Below are 27161 nucleotides of genomic sequence, written 5' to 3' on the forward strand. Positions count from 1 at the left end.
TGATACAAGGTAATTAGGTGTTAAAAAAATGGACTGCCGCACCTAGAATTAGCTAAGGAGGTATTTTTGTGCTGATGGTCAAGGTAGACTATTTAGTTAAAACGTTTAATGAAATGTACCTTTTGCTTCTTCATTTTTTCCTCTTCTGAGAGTCTTATTTCATCTTGATCACAATGAAATTGAAATATAAAACTGGATAGATATTATTCTGTATATAAAATGATAAGTAATAAATAAAAATGATGTATAGTAAATTAATATTATGAAGTGAAGGAGGATGCCTACTACTTGGAGAATAGCAATCAAAACTTATGTTTATGTAAGGAAAAGATGTTTGTAACCCTACGGCATACACAGGACTGCCTGAGTGTTAGGTATTACTACTTGGGTTTTTTAAATGGACAAATTTGCTCTGGCACCAGTGGCATTTCAAAGAAGTCTTTGATGTTGCCAAATTATAATAGATGAAGGGTGTTGCAGTATCTAGGAAATCATACTGAGCTGTGTGTGTTTGCTTGCATGTGTCTAAGACCTGGGGACTCCAGATGGCATAGCGTTTGACTGGATCAACAACAGAGTTTATTACAGTGACTACCTCAATCAGACTATCAGCTCCATGTCTGTGGATGGATCGAATCACACAGTGATTGCCCGGGTGCCACGACCCAGAGCTGTTGTATTAGATCCCTGCAGAGGGTATGTGCTATTCTTTATTTTGACTGCAGGTGAAACTACAATTTAGACTTTGATAAAGACTACCAGACACTTCCTGTAACCCTAACCCTGAGCCTTTTATTGTTGTATTCCCTGAATGCTTCAGAAGAATTCTTGTTTCAATATCAAAATATTTCCTGAGAGGCTGGGAGCATTACTGTATTATACTGTACTTCTAATTTTTTTACTAATTATGATGTATTTAAAATTAAGAAAAATAAGAAAGGGATTAATTGACTTCACTGGATTCACATAAAAGCTTGAAAAAATTTTCTGAGGTTCACTTCAGTGGACCCCAGTGATCCCTGCTAGACAAATCCCTTGTCAGTGTGTCCCAAAAGAGAGGAAGAAGTTCTTTTCCAGTTGTTCTGCACTGCACACTTCAGTGAGGGACACCAGGGTGAAAATATCCTGGAGCAGATAAGAGCTTTGTGAGTTTTATTTGCTGAAAATATAATCATGTTATTGACAGGTATATGTACTGGACTGACTGGAGTTCAAATGCAAAGATAGAGCGAGCTACACTTGGAGGAAACTTCAGAACACCTATTGTAAGCACCAATTTGGTATGGCCAAATGGGCTTACCTTGGACTATGAAGAACAGCAGCTATACTGGGCTGATGCAAATCTGTATGTATTAATACACACTTGTTGGTTTACATGTGGTTAATTTTTTAATAGCTCTATTATTTATTTTTCCTCATTTCTAAATTGTTTTTTGGCATTTCAATTGAATTTGGTACTTGACAGTATAGAATGTTAAGAGTTACTTAATAGCAATGCTATGTCAGGTTTTGATGTTGATGTGAAACTACTGTGCAATAAGAAGTTTAGTTATGCCATAGTGTAGCTTTAGTCCTCTGCTTTATGCATTTGTACCTGCTGGCGGTTTGTTTATCATACATGCAATTCAGGACTTTTATAGGTATCTTCTCTAGCAAATACAGTCCCAGTACACATTTTACATTATTCATGGTTATTGCCTGTCACCTGTGGAATTTGACCTGATGTTCTTGCTGTTGCCTACCAGACAGACCTCTACCCTTGAATTTATGCCATCAGAATTTCTTCTGTCATCAGGGGAGTTTTTAAAAATTATTTAATTTTCTATCCATTAAATTCACTTGTAGTCTCAGAGGGATCACTGCAGCAGTCATACCTTTCCTCTCCGGCTCTTTCAGCATAGCAATTCTTTTTCAGACTTCTCTTTTGCTGTGTCAGAAGAGTGTTGTCTGTAATGGAGTAACTTCTATGACCTGTGCCCTTCTGGGAAGAAGGTGTTATTTGGATTCATCTATGTGCAGGAGGGCAAAGCACTTGTAATGGGATGTCTGTTTTAAGGGGAATGCAGGATGTCAAATGAAACATATGCTTTTCTGCTTCAAACTCTAGTTAATGGAGGTGGGGAAGCATAACAGCACCCTAGATATCGGTGAGCCTTACTGAATTGCTGGGCTAATTAGGGCATGACTTCATACATAAGTTAAAAGACTTTTTTCTTTTAAGATGTAATAATTTCTTTGTTATTGTAGGCAGAAGATTGAGAGGTGCACTCTCACTGGTACAAATCGTGAGGTAATTGTTAGCACTGCTCTGCATCCATTTGCAATGACATTGTTTGATCAGCACATATATTGGACAGACTGGAACACACGAAGCATTTATCGAGCTAATAAGTACGATGGTTCAGATCAGATTGTAATGATCATGAATCTTCCACAAAGACCGATGGATATTCATGTCTGGGCAAAAAGTAAACAGCAGCAGTGTACCAACCCTTGCAACCAGTTCAATGGTGGCTGCAGTCATATCTGTGCACCAGGTAAGCTGTTATGCTTGATGACTGTAAGCTATTACTATTCCCTGTATAGAGTTTATACTATAGCAGTTTTAATCACATGGGAACAGCTGAAATAATTCTTAGTGTTCCCAAATTTTTAATATTTATTTTATTTATAAATGCAATCAAAATGATTGCCATTTAAGATAATGGTATTTTACCAACACACCTAAGGGTTGTGTCTGAGAATCCTCACACACAAAAATTATGGGTTTCTGTAATTCAAACCAAAGCATTCTTTCCTGGGGTTTAAACTTTTCTTTCTTCTTGGTTGAGACATGAAGTGAGTGCTGTAGAATATTCTTACCTTAGGAATATATATTCATACACTGTATACTGATCAGATGCTTCCTACAACATGTTTAAAAAATCTTTATGGTCACTATTTCTTTATTACATATTTGTTATAGAGGTGTTTCATATGTTGTAAATTTTTGGGAGTTATGATCCTTGACTTCGAAAAACTCATTCAGGGCCTGTTTTCATCTGTAGCATCTTAAATGCCTTTACAAATCTGTCTTGCCTGAAAACAACTCAAACTTCTCATTGATTTTGAGAAGCACAGTTTGTCTAGTGCAAGGAGTTTTGAACAGCTGTTTTGATTTTGAGAAAAAAAGTCTCAGTGGGTATAGTTGTGATAATTGAAAGCATCACATGCCATCTTGCTGCCACCAAAAAGCTATTTGGACAACAAGCAAGTACTAAGACACTCCAAATTCCGATCTCAGTTCCTCTGAGGAACTCTGAAATAACTTTTGTTTATGGGATTTAATGAGTTTGCATATGCTTAACTAAGATAAAAGTCTGGCTAAGTCACCACAGTACTGTCTAAGCAAAGTGGTCATACAGGAATTGTGAAAATTTCTTTGCCTTTTCCAGTGTTACAGCTATGAATACTTTAATAGAATCCTATATAAAAAATCAATGTTAAGTTTGTTTCAATTTTTTTGTCCTTTTTAAACTGTCAAACATAAATTTAGGTCCAGCTGGTGCAGAATGTCAGTGCCCCTCTGAAGGTCGCTGGTATTTAGCAAATAACAACAAGCACTGTGTTGTGGATAATGGTACCAGGTGTGATCCTGGTTTCTTCACATGCCTCAATGGACAGTGTATCTCAGAGCGATGGAAATGTGACAATGACTATGACTGTGTTGATGGCAGTGATGAGTTGGAAAGTGTGTGTGGTAAGCATTTAAAATAACTGCATTAGAAAGTGGTTGTATAGTCTGTCTTGCCTGTTCTGTATTCTATGTCAGTTTTGTGGCTTTATGATCATGGATCTTATGACTGTAGTTTGGAAACAATCCCTTGCTTGCTCATGGGTTTGAGGTCCGAATAACTAGTGATTTGCTTTAGAATCCAAAAGCACTGTAGTGTGGAATTTTTATCATGCATAGCCAATTTCTACTTTTTTAATTCAAATATGTATTTTACTTTTCATGCAGTCCGTTTTGCAGCTGTGTTTGCCCTGGCAGGTAAAAATATTGTGATTTTACTTGTTACTTTGTCAGAGTTTAGATTATGTTTTATCCACATTTTTTTTTTATTGTAATTTCCTGCAGCTTTCCATACTTGTCAGCCAACAGCATTTACCTGTGGCAACGGGCGATGTGTACCCTACCACTACCGCTGCGATCACTACAACGACTGTGGAGATAACAGTGACGAGCTTGGCTGCTTGTTCCGAACCTGCGACTCCCACACAGAGTTTACTTGCAATAATGGAAGGTGCATAGCTCTTCAGTATGTCTGCAATGGAGTAAACAACTGTTACGATAATGGCACATCAGATGAGAGAAATTGCCGTAAGTTTAGCCCTATTACCTAGTGCCTGTTTGAGTCTGACTCTCTAAATGAAGGAAGAGGGAAATGGGGCTTTGTGTGAAGAATTGTGACAAAATCAGCAAATAGGACAAAAGATTTCTTTATTTACATTACAGATGATGCTTTGTGTTATTTGAAGCAAATAGAAGTGTTAAAAGATATTCTGGAATACCTAATATTTTATATATGTATAAAATATTATTACATAATAAATGTTGCTTTAGGAGTCTGCCTTAGTGCAACAAATGCTCATGCAGCGCTTTGTGTTAAGTTTTGTGTGTGATCAATCCGCCATGGATTTCACAAGTATTTTTTCAGATAAATTAAATGCAGGGTTTATATTTTAGCAGGATTAGTCTGGAATTTGACAATGGGCTTTGTGTCATGCTGTATTAATTATACTAGATTTAATCATCAGGAGTGTATATTGTGACTCCATAATGGCACAGTTTAAAACTATATGCCTTATGGGTCTCAAAAAGTTATCAGTCGTGTTTGCTTTCCTTAAGATGTAAACTGTGATTAGCTCAATATTGACTACTATTGCAGTTCCTCAAAATAATCATATCTGTACACTAAGATTAAAATCTTTAGTGGAAAATTTGTATTTGGAGTTGCAGAAATTAATGAAAATGTATTTAGAGAATTTTTTTTTCCATTTTGTGTGCACACTGATTTTGTTTAAACATATTATTTGTGACAATTTTATTTTTGATCTCAGAGAAATTTGAATATTTGAAATTCCTGGTCTATTAGTCATTTGTAGTTAGTTTGATGATTCATACCATACCAACTGGTTGCAAATGCAGGCATTACAGTGTGAATACATGTCAGTTTTCATTCCCTCACCTACAAGTATTGGCATGTAGTATTGGCATTTTTGGATCATGTTTTTGTCAGGACTTCTGCAATAAAAGCAATGATCTAACTGTTCCCATATAGCATGAGCAGAATGAGTGATGCACTTTAGAAAGTGAGTGATGTGGGACTCTTTAACAGTGTTAAGTATCTCTGAATGAGATGCAGCATAACAGTATTTTAAAAACCTCTAAAGAACTTTTGCTTTTTTTCCTTCCCTCCTTAAAGCGGAACGTACTTGCCAATCTGGTTTTACAAAATGCCAAAGCACAAATATTTGCATTCCTCGTACGTATTTGTGTGATGGTGATAATGACTGTGGAGATATGAGTGATGAAAGCCCTACTCACTGTGGTAAGTTAACAGGGCCTTCCTTACTTAAGTAATTTATTCTACTGCTCTTTCCTTTTGACATAACTCACACTGTTCTCAAAATATCTCTTTTTGTAATAATGAAGTTAATGCGTTGCCCTCTTATCTCTCAATTATCTAAATCGTGATTTTATCTAATAAAAAAGGTGATAAATTTTTGCAGCATTTTCATAAAGTGTTTGAGAGGTTGTTCTTTTTGCTTATTCTGATCTGTATTCTTTATGGTTTTACATGGTGTTTTGACACTTAAGTATTATAGTGAGCTGTCTTTTCTAGAACTTTAACATTAGAATATTTTTTTCTTCTAAACAAATGAAATTGATACAGTCTCAAATGTAGTTTCTTTTAGCCCTTTCATGTGATTATGTATGCTTTAGCATATGATTCGTTGTTCATTGTAGCTTCCAGTTAGTGTATAGAAATATCTAGTTTTCCATCTGCCTTAATTACAAACCAGCTCAACTTTTCTAAGACATTTATATTAGGTAGTAGTTAGGTAGTACTTTTTCCGTATGAAATGTTTTGGATCAATTTATAACACATAATGGATATTTTCAGATAATGATTTGGTTTTAGTATTGCCTGAGTATTTTTGCTTTCACTCATTTTCCTAAAGTTACATGCCTTGAACTAGCTATGCCACGATTTTTCTAAAATATGAGTTCAATTTCTGTAGCCAGAACATGGCCACTTTTATCTATGGGCCCCAATGTGTCAAAGATATGTGGCAATAGTGAGCTTGTGCTGGTCGTAAAAGATGTGCTTTGTCCCTTCTACTGTTAATGTTCCTGGGGAATTACTTAAATTGAGAAGTGGTGAAGGGCAAGAAAGAGGGAGAGAAAGAGAATGAGAGGCAAAGAAACCCCAAGGCATTAATGAGCAACAGTTAATTGTCTTTGATTTCCATCATCAAAGGCACATGGAAGAGCAAGTTAAAAGGCCAGACTGTCCTTTTGGTATTCTGAACCCGTCAGAGGGTACAGGAGAGTATCAGTAACTACTGAAGAAATTATCAAACCCATTATATATGCCAGGATTGAGGGGCTCAGCCAAAGTGCAGAAAGAATATTTGTAGCATGCTTAGCTGGAACTACTCAGTGTTATGGTTTGTTCTTCACTGCCATTAAGAAAAGATTCCTACCAACAGGTGAAGAAAAATTGGTGGGAGAAAAATGAAAACATTATCTACCATGAGATATTACTTCCTTAGTGTACATTTTGATTTACTGTAAACTGCTGAGTCTGCTACACCTGGTTTGAGCACTGGAAAAATAAGTATATTGGGCTGTGGTCATTTTCCTGTGCACAAATCTCAAGTATAAATATAAAACATATTGCTGCATGCAATCCTATTTCCAAGGCAAATTCTGTCTACTTATTAGCTGATATGTATATCCAAGGAGAGAAGTAAACCCATTTTTTTGCATACAAATATCAAGCTACTTTGTACTATGAACTCTTTACAGATAGGCTGAGAAAAGACATCCTTCCTACCATACTTTTTTTTCTTTCTTTTTTGGGGACTGTAGTATTTTTTGCATAAAATGGACTCCAAAGCAACTTAAAACAAGTTGGAAAGGTAACAGAAAAAAAGAAGTAATATGTAGGTTTTTTCTTCCAGTCTCACTGACTTGCACGGATAATGAGTTTCGCTGTACATCGGGACGTTGTATTCCTGCTCATTGGTACTGTGATCAAGGAATAGACTGTGCTGATGGCTCTGATGAACCTGCCTCTTGTGGTAAGTCTGCACTCAGAGGGTACAACTTGAAGGGTTATAGCAAATCAGTAGTTTCTCTTGTAGGCAGTAGCTTGAATCCAGACTGGGTGGAAAATAAGTGTCTTCTGGGCTTTATTCACTGATTAAATAATCTGAGTCACTGAATATTTTGATCCTTAAAGCTGTGTATGGAATATGAAGGCTTTTAATTGCAACAATTGATTACTCGTAGTGTGATTACTCTTACTGTGTAACCTCCTGTCTCTGTAACAGACTGTGATAGTAGTGAATCAAGTGGCAAAAAGAAGCAAGTATTTTGATATTGTTTTGGATGTAAAAACAGATGTCATGCTGTACAGAAAGTGTGCATGCAGTATTGCATTTGGGGAAAAAAGGAATGTGGGAAGCAGAGGTGAATAGTGTTGACACAATATATGAATATCTTAGTATTACAGTAAATGAATCCTGTATGTACAATAGAAACTGATAGGAATAAGCAGAGGAGTGGGGTAGGAGGTGAAAAAAAAGGATACTAATCTCCAGGGAGGAAGAGAAAGGGCTGACTGAAGTCACTGAGAATTGATATTACAAGATAATTATTACTCTCATTGTAAAAGTAAGCATAACAGAAAGTAGAATAGATTATTCTGTGTTTTAAGCAAGGTTGGTAGTTCACTTTGCACGTTCCTGGAGTTGCACCTTTAGCTTAAGAAAAGGTCTTCAGATTGTACCTTAACTGTTTGACGCCTAAGCTTCTCCCTTACATTTCACTCTCATAATCTTCTCTCTAAAATACACTCCTCAGTAGATTTTCATGGCAGTTCAGGTTGGTTTAACAAGCAAAGTGATTGTGTTCATTTTTAAGTGCCCCAATTGCGGACTTGTTCAAGTGACCAGTTCAGATGTGATGATGGCAGATGTATCCCAGCAACTTGGATCTGTGATGGTGATAATGACTGTGGGGATATGAGTGATGAGGATCAAAGACATAATTGTGGTAAGTGGTTAATGCAAATAGATACTGCACTTTATTTGTCCTGTGGGCATTTTTTAGAAAACAACCAACCCCCAAATTCTCACCCACTACCAGTTTTTCTGCCCACAAAGGTGCACATTAAGCATGAGGTACAATCTTTCTGTACCTTAATTTTTATTATATTGAATTGAAATTGAATATTTTACAGGTAAAAAACCCCCCAAAAAACACTGTTATAATTTTGTGATTACTCTTCTTTGAATTGATGTGTTCAAATAGAGATACAATTAACCTGCATTGTGTGTATGATCAGGGCAGCAATAGCAGCTTCAGTGGAGATATTCCCTGATGGTCCTGTACTGCATCTTGTGCATATTAATAACCACATAGTTTTGGCATAATATCTTTAAAATCTAGTTAGCAAAATAAATATGTCTGTTCAGAGAGTGAACAAAGGGAAGGAGGTTCACCAAGCCTTGTCCTGCTTCTTGATACTTTTGACAGCAGCTGGATACACTTTCAATCCTTGCCCTTATTAACTGCAGTGATGCTCACTCTGTTTGCTCCCTGGAGAACGGAATACCTTGAAGAAACAGGGAATAGAGACCCTAGGCATAATACCTGTTCAGCTCCCGGAAAATGTGGCCAGATACATGAAAATCTTGTACTGAGAAGCTGATAAGATCCAGATTTCTGCACGTCAGCATTCCCTAAGGAATGCTTTGGCTCCCAGTCAGCTTCCATGAAGAGTAATGCACAGTTTTGTACACGAGAAGGTCCAGTGATATCTATCTGTGCATGTGCAGCAGAACATGGCCGTGTTATGGATTATGGGTGGATATCCAGGCTGTTTGTGTGTGTGTGGGGGGGAGGGTGGTACACACACAGAGTGTAACTTGGTTAGTGGACATGCTTTTCCTTCAGCAAACCGCAACTGCACAGCAGCAGAGTTCACGTGTGCCAACAATCGGCCCCCACTCAGGAGGTGCATCCCTCGGGCTTGGGTCTGTGATGGTGATGCTGACTGCAGTGATGCTTTTGATGAACACCAGAACTGCACACGAAGATCTTGCACAGAAAATGAGTTCACCTGTAGTAATGGCTTGTGCATCCGTAATACGTACAGGTTTGTAACTACCTGGGCAACTGTATAAATTCTCAAAATTGACTTTGTGTGAAGCAGCTAATTCAGCCTTTTTTTTCCACATCATTTAGTTCTGAGTACATCTGCATATTGTAGTGAAACTGTTTATCTGCTCTTCATTCATGCATTAGCTTTGACTTGAAAATGCTCCAGAATTTTCTATGTTAATATCCCAGTGCTCACCACTAGCATTTAATAATTTTTCCTGTGGCTAGTAACATATCCTGGGGTGACTCTGTCCAGCCTGTAATGCATACAGGGAATACAAGCAGGACTCACAGAATCAGACTATATAATATGACCCTGGTTTCTGAAAGTCTCTTCTGTTGGAGCCAAAATATACACCTTCTATATCACACCTTCTTTGGAAACTGGGACAGTGTATCCACCCATCTACCCTAGCGACAGTGATTGCCTTCTTATATTTGAGGAAAGTGTTCATTCTTCTTCAGATGTGATAGGCGGAATGACTGTGGTGACAGCAGTGATGAAAGGGGATGCATCTATGAACCATGTCAACAGCACCAGTTCACTTGTCAGAATGGGCGCTGCATTTCCAAAGCCTACCTCTGTGATGGGGATAATGACTGTGGTGATGAATCTGATGAACTGGAACATCTCTGTAATACACCAGAAGCGACCTGCTCTCCCCACCATTTTAAATGTGACAATGGAAACTGCATTGAAATGGTTAAAGTCTGCAATCGGTTGGATGATTGCTTAGATAACAGTGATGAAAAAGGATGTGGTATGTATAGATTTATTTGTACTGTCTAATTTAATATACATAAGCAGCTTTAAAAAAATGAACTCGTAAGACAATTCCTTCATTACAATTGTGTCTATCCCATGGCTGTCTCTCAGAAATGAAAATTATAAGAAATGTATATATTTAATTTTGGTTTTGTTTTATTTAAGTCATACTTATTATGTGCTGTTTTAACAGACTGTGACAACGAGCTCATTATATGAACTACATATAGTTCATTCGTTGTTATGTATTACCCTTACTTTTCCAAAATATGCCATTCAGAAGTCCATGCTTGGTACTCAGGGTGTTTTGTGACAGACCTCAAAGATGCTAGAATAATTTCGTATTTGATTAACTTGTTTTCCTTTTTCCTTTATTACAGCAACCCACATTCACATTCAGCATTTCAGGGGGTAGCAGGGAGAGAGAGACAGAGTACATTGGAAAGTGACTGCCCTAGTACTCCATCCAGTTCCTTGAACAGAACTCCTTTCCTTCCCCAGGTATAAATGAATGCAGTGACCCTTCAATCAGTGGATGTGATCACGACTGTACAGACACACAGACAAGTTTCTACTGTTCTTGTCATCCTGGATACAAACTTATGTCTGATAAACGGACTTGTGATGATATTGATGAGTGCAATGAAACTCCATCAGTATGTAGCCAGATTTGTGAGAACACAGCTGGCTCCTACATCTGTAAGTGTGCCCCAGGCTATATCCGGGAGCCTGATGGAAAAAGTTGCCGGCAAAATAGTAATATCTCCCCATACCTTATTTTTAGCAACCGTTACTATCTGAGAAATCTCACAGCAGATGGCCAGTCTTACTCTCTCATTTTGCAAGGACTGAGAAATGTGGTGGCACTGGACTTTGACAGGGTGGAAAAGAGGTTATACTGGATTGATGTGGGGAGGAATGTCATTGAACGAATGTTCCTAAATGGAACAAATAAGGAGACAGTGATAAGTGATGATGTGCCCAACGGGGAAGGTATCGCTGTTGACTGGGTTGGCAGGTAAGAAAATATGTTTTCTATCTTTCTGGGCTCCTAAGGAAATGATGTGTGAAGGAGTTTATCTTAAAGTTTTTCTCCACTTCATATGAAATTTCTGATGAGTCCTGAAATTGTTTTGGATTGTGAATGCAGTGCACACCACTGCGCTGAAATTGTTTATCAGTGTTTAATACGTAACTCTTTTCTTTCATTACCCTCATATCTAGTATATTGAGGTTATATCAGACTTGCTCTCTCATCAATCAGTCCTTTGCTAGCAGATGTTGGGGTTGGGATGCAGGATTCTCTCTTTGCATAACCAGAATGTTATATCAGGTAACTAGGTTCCAGTTAAGTGAGGAATAACAAACATTAATGAAATTTACCTCCTGTACCAATGTGAAGAGCATATTTCTTTTGCTCTTGAAAAATGTACCTTTAACTGATAAACGACACGATCCACATCATTTGCTGACAGGAGACCAGTATGAGAGTGAGGGATTTGGAAAGCACTTTGCATTATGGCAAATTTTTAATTGCCTGCTATGGGTCAAAAAGTAGTCTAATTGACTGCCACAGAAACTCTGTCCTTATATGGTGCCCTCTCTGACAGTGTTCTTGGCTGTGTTTCATCAGGTCTTGCTTTCTGAGTGCAGTACTATAAGCATAAAAAGTGCATCAGACTGCAAAACAATGAGAATCATTCAAAAAGTCACTTTGGAACTTCTATGAGAGTGTTTATATAAATATGTTGATATTTTTAAACCACTTTGTCTCTAAACCTAATGATAATTAATGTTGCCAACAGCCTCAAATGCTTTATGATTCATGGATAGATGAGGAAGGAAAAAGCTAATTTTAGCTGAAGTGGTTCTACTGTTTCGTTCTGATACAACTGTTGAATTGCTTCAGCTATAATTAGGTATGTTTTAGTTTAGTTGGTTTTTGTTTAGGTGTTTCAGAAAGGCTGAAGGACAGTACAATAGTTGAATTTTTCTGCTTGTTTTCAATGCAGGGAGAGGATTGGAGGATGCCATGAGATGCGGGTTGGGGAAGACTACTTTGTCCTCCTCCCTGGTGGGAATGGCACTGCTTAGGGTGGTGTAGGCAGGGATTATATCTGTCAGGCTATTTCTAGAACGACCCTGCAGATGCTGGAGCTGACCAGCTCTGCAAAGAATTTCAAAGTACCTTGCTGCAGGTCTAAGTGAATTAAATGCTTTGTTTTGATGCAGGCTTTTTAAAATCATCACTTTCGCTTGTATGATTTCTTTGCTTACAGCTGTGTATATTCCTAGGCAAAGTAATAGAAGTGTTAAAAAATTCTAGGTGAAGTTTAAATTAGGGTGTCAGATTACTTAGAAATTTTCTACCTGTTTGATGAGAGCAGAGGTGGAAGAATGGAACAATGATGTTTCTCTCCAGTATTTTACAGCCCTGGTCACAATCCATTACACTGCATGTCTGTTTTCCTCCTCCTGGCCCTTGTTGGTAGGACAGAAAAGGAAGAGGGGTTTAGGAATTTATAGGTAGATGGTGTATTATTACTCAACTAGGCAACTGCAAGTTTGAATTGGGCAGTAACAATCATGGTTACAGGAACAACCAGAGTGAAAAGGGCAGCCTGGAGCATGGTGTAGAAGAGATGTCAGTGGAGTATGCATTCCTTTACAGTGGATATATTTTTCCTAGGAGAAAAAAACTGAAATTTAAAGATTCTGTGAAGCAAAATAAAAAATATAATTAAATAATATTAAATAACTCTGAAACTTAATTTCAGAAAATTGTACTGGGTGGATGCCTACAAAGATTGTCTCTATGTCTCTGAACTTGATGGAAGATTCCGGAAAAAACTGGTGGATCGGTGTGTGGATGCCAACAACACTTTCTGCTTTCAGTACCCCAGAGGAATTGTTGTTCATCCAAAATATGGGTATGACATTTCAAGAGTGCTTTTCCTTTCTTTTGCAAATAATCCTGCACTGTTCTGAAAATCTGAAGTAAATTTTGCTTGCTTGCATTTGGATTTGCATGGCGTTAGTTGCAGCTTAATAGCTAGCCTGTTCGTAGGTATATATGGAGGGCACTGTGGAATTTGGTTCCATATGGACTAGCAAGTTTTGATTGCAGTGCTAAAAAAGGTTGATAAATGTGTGTGTGATTTGGCAGATATTGGGTCCAACAGTTGCATTCTTTGAAGGCAATTGTGATTGCACAATTGTCTGCTGTAGCAATTCAAGTAATGAATATATTAACTTTCTTCTTCCTTAATCTCTGCTTTAATTCTGTGACAGGAAATACTATATTTGAGACTTGGCTTCTAATATTGATTTCAACATATTTTTACTACAATTCTGACTATAAGTATTCATTTGAACAGACAGGTTTACTGGACAGACTTTGCAGATCGAGCCTATATTGGACGAGCAGGCATGGATGGCAAGGAGAAGACTGTGATTATCTCTACAAAGTTAGAGTGGCCCAATGGACTTACCATAGACTACACCAATGACAAGCTCTACTGGGCAGATGCTCATCTAGATTATATTGAGTATGTACACAGAAAAGGTTAAAACAACTGAATAATTGCTCATGTCAGATTTTGGTGGGAGCATTTATTGGTGCTGTAAGCATCATATATATTAAAATGTCTGGAGCAGTAGGTGATAAGTATCATTAGAAGACACAGTAGCCTAGTTGCTATATTCGCATCCTAGATTCCGCTGGAAGTGGTCCGAAGAGTATAGCGAAAAGGTTTACACTCTACTCAAATATGCAACTTCTCTGTATGTAGTATACAGGCTGAACCAAAGCAAAATTGAGTATAAAATACTTGTTTTTTTATTCTCTTATTTCTGCCTATAGATAAGAGATGAGCTGTAACTACACTAGTTATGTGCTTATAAAATAGTATACAAACTATTAGAAGATGTCTGAATGTCCCTAGGTACGACATGGAATTTCCTGTTAGCACATGGGATTTTTTTGCTAATCAAAAAAAATCTATTAGTTGCTTCTAGTATTAGAGAATTAAATATCAGTAAAAATGAGTAATAGTATTCTGACTGTTTCAATGTCATGACATTGAAATACTTTGAAAACAATAATTTGTATTTATGTTAGTGTTTATATTTGTATTCATATTTCCACGTACATTTATATTTATATTTACTTCTATTCTTCTCTACATTAATTCTTTTGACAGCCTTTTCTACGATGAAGTGTTAAAATGTCTTTTAATGCATATTAATTATATGTATGTTTCTCTCTTTTTCTCTCTTGTATTTCATAATTTCCCCGTGTAGCAAGGTGATAATAAAAGTGTAAAATCTTATCAAAGACAGCTTATCAGAGGAGGCTCTAAATAAGAAAGATATATAAAATTTAGGAATATAGGAAGCCTATTATTGTCTTAAGTGTTCCATTATTAACAATCTGAATCATCCAGGCAAGCTAGTCTCGTGTGACAAAAATAATTTGCTATGGGGCAGTAAATGTGCAAAATTTCATTGGACTAGCCAGTGCGCTTCTGTGGGAAATATACATTTCAGCGGATGTTGCTCTATTCCATTTATTTGCCTAAAATAGCCTGTTTTACTTTCCTCCATGTATTAAAATGAATTTGCTGAGGACGGTGCTCTGTCATTATGGCATAAAGTAGCTTGAATTCTACATTGCATGATTCTGGTCACCAATGATGAAGTACCATAAGCATACATAATAAAGATGGGAAGATGTTTTAGCATTTATCTGAATGTTTTGCACATATTTTTCTTTGTGGAGGTACTCTGACCTGGATGGACATCATCGTCACACAGTATATGATGGGACTTTACCTCATCCATTTGCAATAACAATTTTTGAAGACACAATATATTGGACTGACTGGAACACAAGGACAGTTGAAAAGGGAAATAAATATGACGGATCAGACAGGACTGTTCTTGTGAACACCACACACAGGCCATTTGACATCCATGTTTACCATCCATACAGACAGCCATTTGGTGAGAAAACAGAATTAGATTTTCATTTAGAAGGTCAGCTGTATTCAGAGACTAGTTGTAAAGGGTCCTGAGCGCACCCAGCTTTTGCCTTTGCTGAGGGGAATAAAATGCACAGAGTAAATGTAGGCATCTACTTTACATTTATAAATTGCCCTTTCTTTGAAAAGCAATGAATGGAAGTGCATAATTGTTAAATTATTTTCTAAAATATCATGGCTTAATAGCATACATTTCCTGCATATGATATCACATGTATTTCTCTCAATAAGTGTCTACTTATCTAGGTTTTGCTTTTCAGTCTCTCACATTTAAGGTTTCAAAACAGTGTTAGAGGAATCTATTGTAGATTGAGACCTTTGTGTTCTGGAAGTTACAAATTATGGTAATATTTTTCTTCTGTTTTACCAGTTAATAATCCTTGTGGCACCAATAATGGTGGCTGTTCCCATCTTTGTCTAATAAAAGCTGGTGGTCAGGGTTACTCCTGTGAATGTCCCGATAACTTCATGATAATACAGTTCGGTGATACAGCCCACTGCCTTCCTATGTGCTCCAGCACACAGTTTCTCTGTGCAGACACTGAGAGGTAAGTCCACAGCTCACTGTTGCTTTTTCAATGTCTTTTTAAGGATGGATGTGTTTTAGAGTTTAGTCTCTTCAAAAGGACATGAAATTAGGGATTCCATCTGCTCTTACTATGAGTTTTTGATGTGCTTACAAAGACAACACCAAGACAAGACAGGTTTACATTTCGGAAAAGACTTCTAGACTGGTTGCTTAAGTAGTACTTTTTTACTTTTCTTCATGTTATATGGCATTACTAATGTAGCAAATTTTTGGTTATTAGAAACATGTTCCTCCAGATACAGCTTCCTGTTGAATTAAAAAATCTGCAACCCTGTCTTATTTTTTTATACATCTTATGCAATGTATCTGCTTCTGCCAAATATATGCTGTCTGCCTGTGGCTCAGGAAAGCCATTTAGCTGATGTGAGGGCACATTTCCAACACTTCTCTGAGACAGCAGTGGAGGGAGAGGAATGGTGATACAAGAGCTCTTGTGCTAATGTATCACTCTGACCCTGTGAGGCACAGGTGTGCTTATTTGAAGCAGTGTTACAATGATAATCCCTGGTGAAATTCTTGTGCTAAAGTTCAAGTGAATTTTTGAAATGCTACATCATTAAAAATCCAGTTGAAGAGTGATCTAAAAGGCATGAGAGAGTATGAGCACAAATATACATAAAAAGCAAATCCTTATTAATTTTTTGTGAAATTCCTCCTAGAGGCCTGCCAGTATCCTCTGTTTATCATCTGTTTCTGGTGACAGTATTATGGCATATTTTATTAGCATTTGGCATATGAAACAGAAGAAATTAAGTTCAAGATGTTTTGGACGTGTCAAGAAATACTGAGACAAGACTGTATTTTGTGCTGTAAAAGGATAGGTGTATATCTGTAAAGCCATATCCTCAACAAAGAAACTGTTTTCTCTTTGTAGGTGTATTCCTATCTGGTGGAAATGTGATGGACAGAGGGACTGTCGAGATGGCTCCGATGAGCCCCCAACCTGTCCGCACCGCTACTGTCCTGTTGGGCAGTTCCAGTGTAATGATGGGAACTGCACAAGTTCACATTTCTTGTGCAATACCCAGCCAGATTGCCATGACAGATCAGATGAAGATCCTGTACTTTGTGGTATGTTCCAACTAATAAATTAAGTGTTTTGCCAGTATAAAATGAGTAAACAGCATAAAAATTTCAGAATCATTATCGCTTGTTTAAAGATGAAAAAATGAGATAAATATAGTCTTTTCTAGTCTTGCACCTGCTAGAGCAATTCACCTCAGTGCAAGCAGGATAAAGAAGAGCAAAAATTTACTGTATCGAAACATAAACATTTTCTATACTTTTAAGACAGATTTACACTGTTGTAAGTTACGATCTGAGGTATAAAATATTAGAAACAGGACTCACTTTGTTTTGTTCTAAGTAAAGCCATGGTGAATAAGAGGAATTTAAGGCTTTCTAATGTCCAGGTCAATCTAACAGGTGTGCTAATTTTCCCTGTATTTTAGCACTTAGTGTGATGGGACAAAATTACTCCACCCTCTGCATTGTACAAAATGCAGTGCAATTTGGGAAGATTTGTTTTAGAAAGCTGTATGTGATGGCAGTATTATAGAAATGTAGCATAATTATGCTTATGAAATAATGTTATTTCCTTAAAAACCTACGCTATTCCACATACTTATGTCTAATTTAAAAAAGCACATCCTTAGTTCTCTTTTTGTACATAACATGGTTCTGACAGTTGCAAGCTTAGTAATATAAAGTGGAGGAGGAAGCAGTGTGGTTGTATAATTGATAGTTTGTCATTGATAGATAATTGATAGTTTAGCCATTCCCTTCCATTAGCGAAGTGTTTCTAAAAATGACCAAATTAAACAACATGTCAATTTTACCTGAGTTGCAAAAGCTAAGCTCTTAAGTATGCCGCACAGGAATTAAAAAGGTAGGAATGTGGCAGCTGTGTAATGCAGTGATTTTAACATAGTGGGTACAATAAAAATCATTTTAGGTCTATGTAGTTCCTTCTTCTCATTGTCTTGTGCATGGCAATAGAATCCTTTGATCTAGAACATGTATGGAAATTACAAGACACTGTTTTCTCTGGAACAGTTTGGCAGTATATGTTAGAAAAGTAGTAGTGTAGTACAGTGAGACATACAAAGTCTGGAAGTAGAGGTCAGTGTTGACTCCTGTTTTCACAGACCTTCAGAGCTCCCCTAGTTTGCCAGCACTGCTGACATCAGCTTTCAGTGCTTTGCTTTTTGGGAACAGAGACTACACCTTTGCAGGCTGTGGAGCTGGTATTAGTGTGGTCTGCTGCTATGTTTTCTGACCTGTTCATTCACAGAGGAACAGGCTCATCAGGCAATGGGCATCTAAGTTCATAGAATGGCCAGAGCCACAATGCTGCTTATCTCCTCTGTGAAGTGACTGATGGCCCCTGCCTCAATCGTTGAATGCTGGGTTTATTCCCCTCTGCTTTAGGAAAAGGTAGTATCTGTCTTGCTCCTAGAAAAATGTAGAATCTTGGTGAGCTTTTCTAAAGATGCCTGGGAAAAATGTGATGTGACATTAGAAATGTCTACCTTAACTGGGCAAGTAAATGGGATGTTTTAAATTTTTACTGGCTTTCTTTTTAACTTTTGGTGTAAACATGATAATGACTCAATTGATATAACAGCAGCAGACCATTCCTATAACTTTTGGTATCCTAACAGCTGATTTGTATTCTTCCAGCTAATCACCAGTGTGAAACTCATCAGTGGCAGTGTGCCAATAAGCGTTGTATCCCAGAAGCCTGGCAGTGTGACAGAGAGGATGACTGTGGTGACAACTCAGATGAAGATAGTACTCACTGTGCAAGTAGAACCTGTCCCCCGGGCCAATTTAAATGTGACAATGGCCGCTGCATCCCGCTGTCCTGGAAGTGTGATGTGGATGATGATTGTGGTGATAACTCTGATGAGCCATTCCACGAATGCAGTAAGCACACAGCTGTACGGGCCATTCACTTAGGAGTTGGACCTGATGATCCTTGTGGGTCCCTTCCAACTCAGAATAATCTGTGAACTCTGAGTGCACCAAAAGCAGAGCAAACCACATTACTTAATTTTCCTGAGACTGAAAGTGTATTGGAAAGGAATTTTCTGCAAGCTAATTGCATACATGTAGTAAAGAGTGTTAGAAAACACTCCGTGTGATAGCATTTGTGTGATAGAAATTATCACAAACTATGTGATAATTTCCTATTTACTTATTCTGGAAGAAGATAAAGCTTATTTATGCTGGTCAGACTATCAAAAACTGACAGCATCTCACTTTGACTGGCTTGATGCCAGGATTTTCCAATGTGCTCTAGCATGTCTCTCTGAACCACTGGCCATCTTGAAGAACTTGTGACCAAGTTTTGCCACCTGAGGACAAGCCACCTTCTCTAGCTTCCAGATTTGGGGCTATTGCCATTATTACCAGATCTAAATAGTCAGGGGAAAACACTATGTGTGTGCTTTGAACCTCTGATGGGTTTGTAGCATATGCAGAATACAAGCAGCATAGATTGGAGAAGATAGTAAAATCAATATATTTAATGCTTTTTCTTTTACAACACTGAAGTTAGCAGAGAGCTCTTTTTAGTTGAAAAAATTGACTATAATTCAAAACAGGTTTTGAAAGGCAGAATAGCAAGGACAGTTTAATGGCTAAGTAACTCAACTAACATTGACAAATGCCTCTTTCAGTGGGACCTGCCTATCGATGTGACAATCACACACAATTCAGCTGTAGAAGCAACTACCGTTGCATACCATTGTGGGCAGTGTGCAATGGGAATGATGACTGCAGAGACAACAGTGATGAACAAGGCTGTGGTGAGTTTGGAGAAGGTCATTTCAACATAACTTTGTACCTAAAATATTTATCCAATTTGCAAACACCTTGATTTTCCGAAAGTCTTCAATAGTAATGTACCTGGGCATCTTTTGTTTGGTATCAATTGCCCTGCTAGTTATTTGTCTTCAGGAGAAATTCTGTGTACAGCAATGCATTGTGCAGCTCACATGTTTATGAGCTCTGAAGATCAGGATTTAATTATTTTGCCTGATACATCATCAAATGAAAAGGAAATACTGGTGTGTGAGCTGAACTATTAAAAGTATTAAAACTGCCAGTATTTTCTACATTTATGTAACTTACTTCCTGTGCTGGTGAAACCATCAGTGTGGGAAATATAATAGTGCCTTTTGGATTTGTATTGAAACCACTCACTTATACAGTTATACACAAAGATCACTGGATCACTGTAGCAGAATCAGAAAACACTTGAAAATGTAACACACCATGATGTCAAGATGCCCTCCTTTGACAGTACTGAGTTTCTCTTTGTGCTTCCGTCTCAGTTCGATGTAATTTCAGCCATTTCTTAATCACTTCTCTATTACTTGGCCCAGTTTGTGGTGCAGAGATTTGTCTACTTCAGTTATAATCTGTGCATTCCATCTTATCCAAAGACTGTGCTAATGTGTGCTGTTTTGTTGGCAAACTGTCTACACTACAGAGGAGATGACTTGCAATCCTTTTGGAGATTTCCGTTGTGACAATCATCGATGTATCCCACTGCGCTGGAAGTGTGATGGAGAGAATGACTGTGGAGATAACTCTGATGAGCACAACTGCAGTGAGTTCTTTTTCAGCTGTAATGACACAGTCCTGCTTTTGACTTAACTATCCTTGTATTTCTGATGAGAATAAGGCAGACAGCTCTCAACTGCAACCATTCTGTTATTTTACACTGTAGCCTTTTATTTGCTGATACCGCACTGATATCACAAGGATGCATCCTGGTTACATAAAAACACTGATAAATCCAGTCATCACAATAACACAAATTCCCGTTTTCCACTGTGACATTTGAATTCTGTCCTGTGTGCAAATGTAGTATTATATAGTTTCTTAAACAATGACAATGGATTTTTTTTCTAATTTGTATTAAAAACTCCTGTATAATTCTGTGATGAAACAAAGTCCACAATGAATTTCCTTTTTTCTAAGTCAGGGGGGACATAGAATGTGTAACATGTTTAAAGAGTATTGGGGGAGAATGCTGTTTTAACATCATTTAGTTTTAAGGATTTTACCACATTATCTGCCCACATTACATTTGTCTGGTTTAGTGAGACAAGTGTGGATGTTTAACCGTGCATCTGGGAAACTTTTCATATTTGTACGTTCATTTTAAATGAAGGTCCTCGCGAATGCACAGAAAGTGAATACCGGTGTGACAATCTGCGCTGCATCCCTTCCCGGTGGATCTGTGACCACGATGATGACTGTGAAGACAATTCAGATGAACGTGACTGTGGTGTGTACTCTCTTACATATTCATACCCTCGTTTCTAGTGTGATAAATTATTCTGCCAAATAATCTTTTATGGGAAGCATCTTTAATGAAGTAATGTTTACTAGATCACTTTAGTCCTTCCACCAAAAGTAGAGGGTACTACAGTTTTAATGGTCTGGAGTTTTGCAGCATTTTTTAGAATGTTGTTTTCAAAAACTAATAGTTTATCTGGATTCGGAGAACAAGACATTTCAAAAGTTACTTCTGAATCTTTTCAGAGCTGAGGACCTGCCACCCAGGTTATTTCCAGTGTGATAGTGGACACTGTGTTGCAGAACGCTTCAGATGTGATGGAAATGCAGACTGCCTTGATTTCTCTGATGAAGCAACTTGTCGTGAGTTTCAAACTTTGCAGTTGGTGCTCATTGAGCTCACTTCCAAAAAGATTTGCACTTTTGTCTATCTTTAAGTGAGATGACTCCTTAGAGGTATAGAATTATGCAACATTCAACGATGTCAGTAAAAATTCAGGATAAGTATAATATTTTGAATCAGATTTTTGATATAATAATAGGTTGCCCTCTCTTATGCTAGTTGTAAACACATTCCTAATGGTAGGAAATGAATGTGTTTACAAGGTCCAGGAGAAGATACATGTGTGATCAAATTAAAATTTTTGACCATCCCATGGACACTGCAAGATCCAAACTGTTTCAGTTGTACCAAATTCTAATAAGGTTCTGTAATGAGATTTTTCTTTATAATACCCAAATTTCTGTAAAGTTTCCCAAAGTATCCGTGAAGCCAAGGAAATAAATTACTTTTCCATTTCTGTTTTCCTTCTGTATATTAATCTGTTGTGAAAAAATATCTGTAGCTTGCATGGAGCTCCAGCTCCATCTGTTAAAGCAGAAAGTACTGTTCACAGTTGGAATGAAAATATCACCTTTCTGCTCTTTCTGCATTGACTGACATCAGCTTTTTAGGTGATACTGAAGTATTGGCTCTGACTTACATATTCACATGATTTTAGGCTTCAATACTTGAGAGAACTCTATGTTGGTATCATGGCACTTCTGTGCATCTTTACATTTTAACACCGGTGCTTCAAGTAAGAAGGGGCATCTGCACACTACTGTCTGTATTTTTCTGATGGTAACTGCATCCTGGAATGTACATCACAATAGTTATCTTTCAGAACCTGAGTTACACAACATTTAGCTGTTCTTAAAGGGAGGAAAAAGTGTATGAGAAGCCCTTGAAAGAGCAAGGGTATGGTTTATTTATATAGGTTGGTAGAATCATATTGTTTTCTTTCCTTTAGTTCAGTTTCTTTCAGTTTTTACAGAATCTAGGTGGGGTTTTTTACTATACCAACATGAGTCCTTTTGGAATTGGATATCTTAGGTACTTTTTCAGTCATTCACATTTTGTGCCAGTGATGTTAGTTACCTTTATTACTGAACTAGATTTGTCAGGAACAAATTCATGTAGCATTTGTTAAGTTAAAATTTATTTTCAAAAGCTTCTGTAACTTATGTTGTTTCACTGTTTATTTAAACCTGAGTTAATTACATTATCGCTACCAAGAAGTCCTCAGTCCTTGCAGTCTGTTGTTGCTGTACATCTTTGCAGTGCCTCATATAGTATCTCCTATTATGGAGAGAAGGGTTTTTAAAAATAACATAGGATTGGGCTGAATATTTTTCAGGAAAACATAACATTTTTATTGTAAATGCAAATGTCATAATAATTTTCCTTTCTTCAGCAACACGGTATCCTAATGGTACGTACTGTCCGCCCATGCTGTTTGAATGTAAAAACCACGTCTGTATCCAGCCATACTGGAAATGTGATGGTGATAATGACTGTGGAGATGACTCTGACGAAGAACTTCACCTTTGCTGTAAGAGAGAGAAATTATACTAAAATGAACAATATGCTGAATAAATCTACCTACAATAGACAGAACAATTAAAAAATAAATTTTAATTTTTCGGGATGAGAACTTCATATGCAAGTTCACTTCATCCTCCAACAATGTGTTTCTCACTGCTTTGCAGATATTTGTATATGTGGCTATAAAAGTAGGGAGAAGCTTAGCAAAGAGATAAGGACACTGTTTCACATTTTGCAGTTGGTTATCTAAAATAAGAAGATCAATTTGAAATTAAAGATTAATTCAGTTGATGTATATTTTCAAAGGTGCTGAGCTTTTAAAGCTATTGGTATTGTCACAGTGTCTTTGTAAGTAATGGTTGAGGAGTCCTGACTTCAACTCCAACAATTAGTTATTGGAAGTGCTACTTGAACAGGTTTTGTCAGTGCACTATATAGCCACTAATAGCATGTTGGATTTTCAGTCACTATACTTCATGAACAAATCTAGAAACTTCAGTGTTATATGTAGTAGAGAATATGCCTTTGGCCAAAGATGATGTACTATCTTCTGACAAAAAAATGTGTAATGTCCTAACATACAGTCACCAAAAAAAAATATCCTTTTGGGTCTGAATGCCTTCTCACCTTTTGAAATATACAAAACATATAAATGTTACCAGATAAAAGTGACTGAAATAATTTGTGTCTCAATGGCATCAAGTATCAAGGTGTGATTGACTTGATCTCTGATTTCAGTGGATATTGCTTGTGAATCTCCGTTCCGCTTCCGATGTGAAAACAATCGCTGTGTATACAGTCATGAGCTGTGCAACCAGGAGGATGACTGTGGAGATGGAAGTGATGAGAAAGAGGAACACTGTATGTTTACACAAAATTGAGCATCAAATTCAGTAATTGTGATGTGATTAATATTTAATACCAAAGAAATGTCAAAATTAAACATAAATTATGAAAGCAATAGTATGAAATAATTTAAACTATGGTTATTGGTACTAAGTATTTATGGCTCTCTGTACAAGTAGCAAAAATCTGCAAACATTTGTCTGAAAAGTAAAGATAATGATTTTCAAAACAATATTGTATTTTAATATGAGCCAGCAGCTAAATTTTATCATCTTACTATGAACTCCACTTAAAATGAGGAAGAAGAAAAAGTCTGGCTGTATCATAAAATTAGGATGGGATGGATAAAATAAAGGAATGGCTACTTCTGAATTTGTGGCACTGTTATGCACGTATTAGTAGTGTTGATATTTAGGTCCACACTCTGCAGAAACTCTGTTAATATTCAATTGGTTTTTGCCCTCAGATATCTTACGTAGTTCTCATTGCCTATGTGGATTTTTACATTATCAAGTTTAATTAGTTGGTTAATGATATTATTTGCTGACTTTATTGCACAAAATTCTAGAAGTTAATAGATAACTAGTATTTCAATAATCTCTTGAAGTCTGCAGTAGATGTATGAAGTATATCACTAAAGGATATGAATAGGCTTGCATTATTTAAAAGAAAGTTTAATCAACTGTTAAAAAGAAGAATTTTCCTTCTGTCTTTTTAATAAAATAGTGGAACTTCTTTCAGTTCAGGAATGTGACTAGAAGTCAGGAGGTTTAGGTCCTTGTTATGGTTTTAGCTTTACTACAGCCTTTCAAAGTCACTCTAATCATTGTTTTACCAGATTGTATCAGCTTCCCCATTAGCAATGTGGAATAGTGCTGTCTCTTGGTACTTTGTAGCTGAAACTGTGACAGAGAAAAGTTTCTTTTCTTGGCTATAGGTAGAGAACCGACACCAAGACCGTGTACAACTGAAGAATTCAAATGCAATAATGGAAATTGCATTCCTCTGCATTATGTGTGTGACAATTATGATGACTGTGGAGACCATTTTGATGAAATGGGCTGCAGTAAGTAATAATATCAGTAGAACATAAAATTGCAATGCTATTGAAATAAAAATTTCTGAAACTGATAACAATACATCATCTTGAACAGCATACTAAGAAGTATTCCTTTTTAATTAGCCTGTGTGAATTATTTTATTTTTTTTTAATTAGCCTGTGCTAGGATTACGCAATGATAATATTTTCTGATTTTAATCTTTTTCTATTTTCATTCTTTCATTATTTTAATTCATTCTGCTTTAATTCTTTTTTGTTTTCATTATTTTGTACATGTCTGTACAAAAATATGTAGATGTGGCACTTAGGGACATGGTTTAGTGGGGCTTAGCAGTGTTAGGTTTATGGTACAACTTAGTGATCTTAAAGGTCTTTTCCAACCTAGATGGTTGTATGATTCTCTGAAAATCAGTTATCTGAACAGTCTTTTTTAGGCTTAGGGTATTTATGTATCACCAAAAAAAAAGGAGTTTATCTTTTTTTTTTGATCTTGTTTTAAAATGAATTGTATTAGAGGCAACATCCAGCTGTTTCAATCGTAATTGCAATAGGCCAACCTGTGGAATTATTCATGGGAGACTCTGAACTGGTATACATTGCTCTAGCCCTGTTAAAAGTATATTGAGATGCTTCTATTTCCTTTTTAAAGACATGACCACAGAATTCTATAAGGACAGGCAGTCATTGACCTGACTGCCTTCTTGAATCCCCTGTACAGCTTTTATTAACTATGTATTATAAATATACTAGCAACCATTTAGACGCAAAAGCTTTGACTTGAACTTTGAAGGAAGAGAGATTATTCCATGGAATCTGGAAACAAAAACTCCCAACTTTTTATATCAATGTGCACAATGATAATATGAGCATGTACTTGCAATTTCAATTTGTCAGGCTGCGATGGCTTCAAGTGAAAGTGTGCCAAATGCTGCACGGGTGATTTGCAATCCAGCAGACTTGTAGAACACAAATAACTTGGAAACCTATAGTACAGTCTGTTTTGAAGCAGCTGGTTTTTCTGTTTCACTTACCATCCCAATGGTCTTTAGGTAATATAACCTAATGCAATGACTTGAGGAAAATATAAAAATATAAATGCTGTGAAACAGACACCTTCTGACAGTCAGCACTGTACTGTTTGGGGGTGGATGTGAATGCAGGTCAGATGCATTCAGAGCCTTCCCAACATCAAATACCTCCTATAGAAAAAACAGTATATATGTGTGTATATGTGTACAAGTAATTTATGCTTCTACACATATATGTGAAATTGAGCTGTTTAAACTTAAATTAGTCAGCAGTGGAATGTGAATGTATAAAGGAGATAATCAGCTTAATGTAATGTTTTTGCTGTACATCTGTATCTTCCTCGTGATCTCTCATTGTGAACATATTATTTATCTTTTCTGCTTATATAACAGATACTCAAAGTATTGAGTAAAAATACTCAAGTATTTTGTGCATATATACAGTATGTCAGAATCAATAGAATTCTACATGTACTTTGGGAAGAGTATAATTTTCATTATCTGTTACAGACTATCTATTATCCCTGACTTGGCTTTTCCATTATAGGCATGTTTGAAAGGGCAGTGCATTCTGTGCAATGACCCGTGCTGACTTTAGGTTAGGTGTGGCATGAACAAGAAATTCTGCAGTTGCTGCAGATTGGTGGTAATGTAGAATGTAATTTCTGTTATGGAAGGTGAGCTTTAATGGTTATGGCTCTTTATCCTGACCCTGTTCACTGCTTCTTAGTTGACAGCCCTCTTGACCAGTGGTTACCATTCTCTTCTAATTTTAGTTAGAAAAAAGGAAGGAAAGCTAACTTTGTCTACTTGAAAACTATTTTCAATTACAGTAATGATAAAAATTGTTATACCTTCCCCATATCACTTCATTTTTTGGTTATAATTGCATAATATGCTTTCTTTTTTTTTTTTTCCCCAGATCCTGGAACAGAGCGAACTTGTGCGGAAAATATCTGTGAACATAATTGTACCAACCTGAATGAAGGAGGCTTTATCTGTTCCTGTAGGCCAGGGTACAAGGCCAGTGAAACTAACCGAAACTCCTGTGATGGTATTGTCAATCTTATAAATGTCTTCTCACTGATAAGTGTTCCGTGACCTGTCACTTCGTGATTCTATTGTGACCATCCATTTTCACATCTTAACAGGATTTTTATACATTTAGCAGATGCTTCCTGAAAAGTTTTGCTGCTGAATCATGTTTTCTAACA

At 36.8% G+C, this 27161-nt stretch overlaps 1 protein-coding gene across 2 annotated transcripts in view; it reads left to right on the forward strand.

Annotated features, from left to right (window-relative positions):
• LRP2 (LDL receptor related protein 2) overlaps positions 1 to 27161 on the forward strand; it is a 116703-nt gene that overhangs the window by 71270 nt on the left and 18272 nt on the right. For both annotated transcript variants that reach the window (XM_017837597.1, XM_017837606.1), the window contains exons 40-64: positions 531 to 696; positions 1187 to 1345; positions 2248 to 2537; positions 3536 to 3739; positions 4118 to 4360; positions 5466 to 5591; positions 7231 to 7350; positions 8195 to 8326; positions 9230 to 9431; positions 9902 to 10197; positions 10704 to 11220; positions 12980 to 13132; positions 13580 to 13750; positions 14983 to 15206; positions 15615 to 15792; positions 16708 to 16904; positions 18516 to 18761; positions 19517 to 19645; positions 20332 to 20451; positions 21019 to 21135; positions 21393 to 21509; positions 22883 to 23020; positions 23752 to 23874; positions 24797 to 24925; positions 26870 to 27001. In XM_017837597.1, the coding sequence (XP_017693086.1) occupies positions 531 to 696; positions 1187 to 1345; positions 2248 to 2537; positions 3536 to 3739; positions 4118 to 4360; positions 5466 to 5591; positions 7231 to 7350; positions 8195 to 8326; positions 9230 to 9431; positions 9902 to 10197; positions 10704 to 11220; positions 12980 to 13132; positions 13580 to 13750; positions 14983 to 15206; positions 15615 to 15792; positions 16708 to 16904; positions 18516 to 18761; positions 19517 to 19645; positions 20332 to 20451; positions 21019 to 21135; positions 21393 to 21509; positions 22883 to 23020; positions 23752 to 23874; positions 24797 to 24925; positions 26870 to 27001 (4629 nt within the window). The remainder of the gene's footprint in view (positions 1 to 530; positions 697 to 1186; positions 1346 to 2247; positions 2538 to 3535; positions 3740 to 4117; positions 4361 to 5465; positions 5592 to 7230; positions 7351 to 8194; positions 8327 to 9229; positions 9432 to 9901; positions 10198 to 10703; positions 11221 to 12979; positions 13133 to 13579; positions 13751 to 14982; positions 15207 to 15614; positions 15793 to 16707; positions 16905 to 18515; positions 18762 to 19516; positions 19646 to 20331; positions 20452 to 21018; positions 21136 to 21392; positions 21510 to 22882; positions 23021 to 23751; positions 23875 to 24796; positions 24926 to 26869; positions 27002 to 27161) is intronic.

Source organism: Lepidothrix coronata, unplaced genomic scaffold, assembly GCF_001604755.1.
Source record: "Lepidothrix coronata isolate B3197 unplaced genomic scaffold, Lepidothrix_coronata-1.0 Scaffold7, whole genome shotgun sequence".
In the NCBI taxonomy this organism is placed as follows: Eukaryota; Metazoa; Chordata; class Aves; order Passeriformes; family Pipridae; genus Lepidothrix; species Lepidothrix coronata.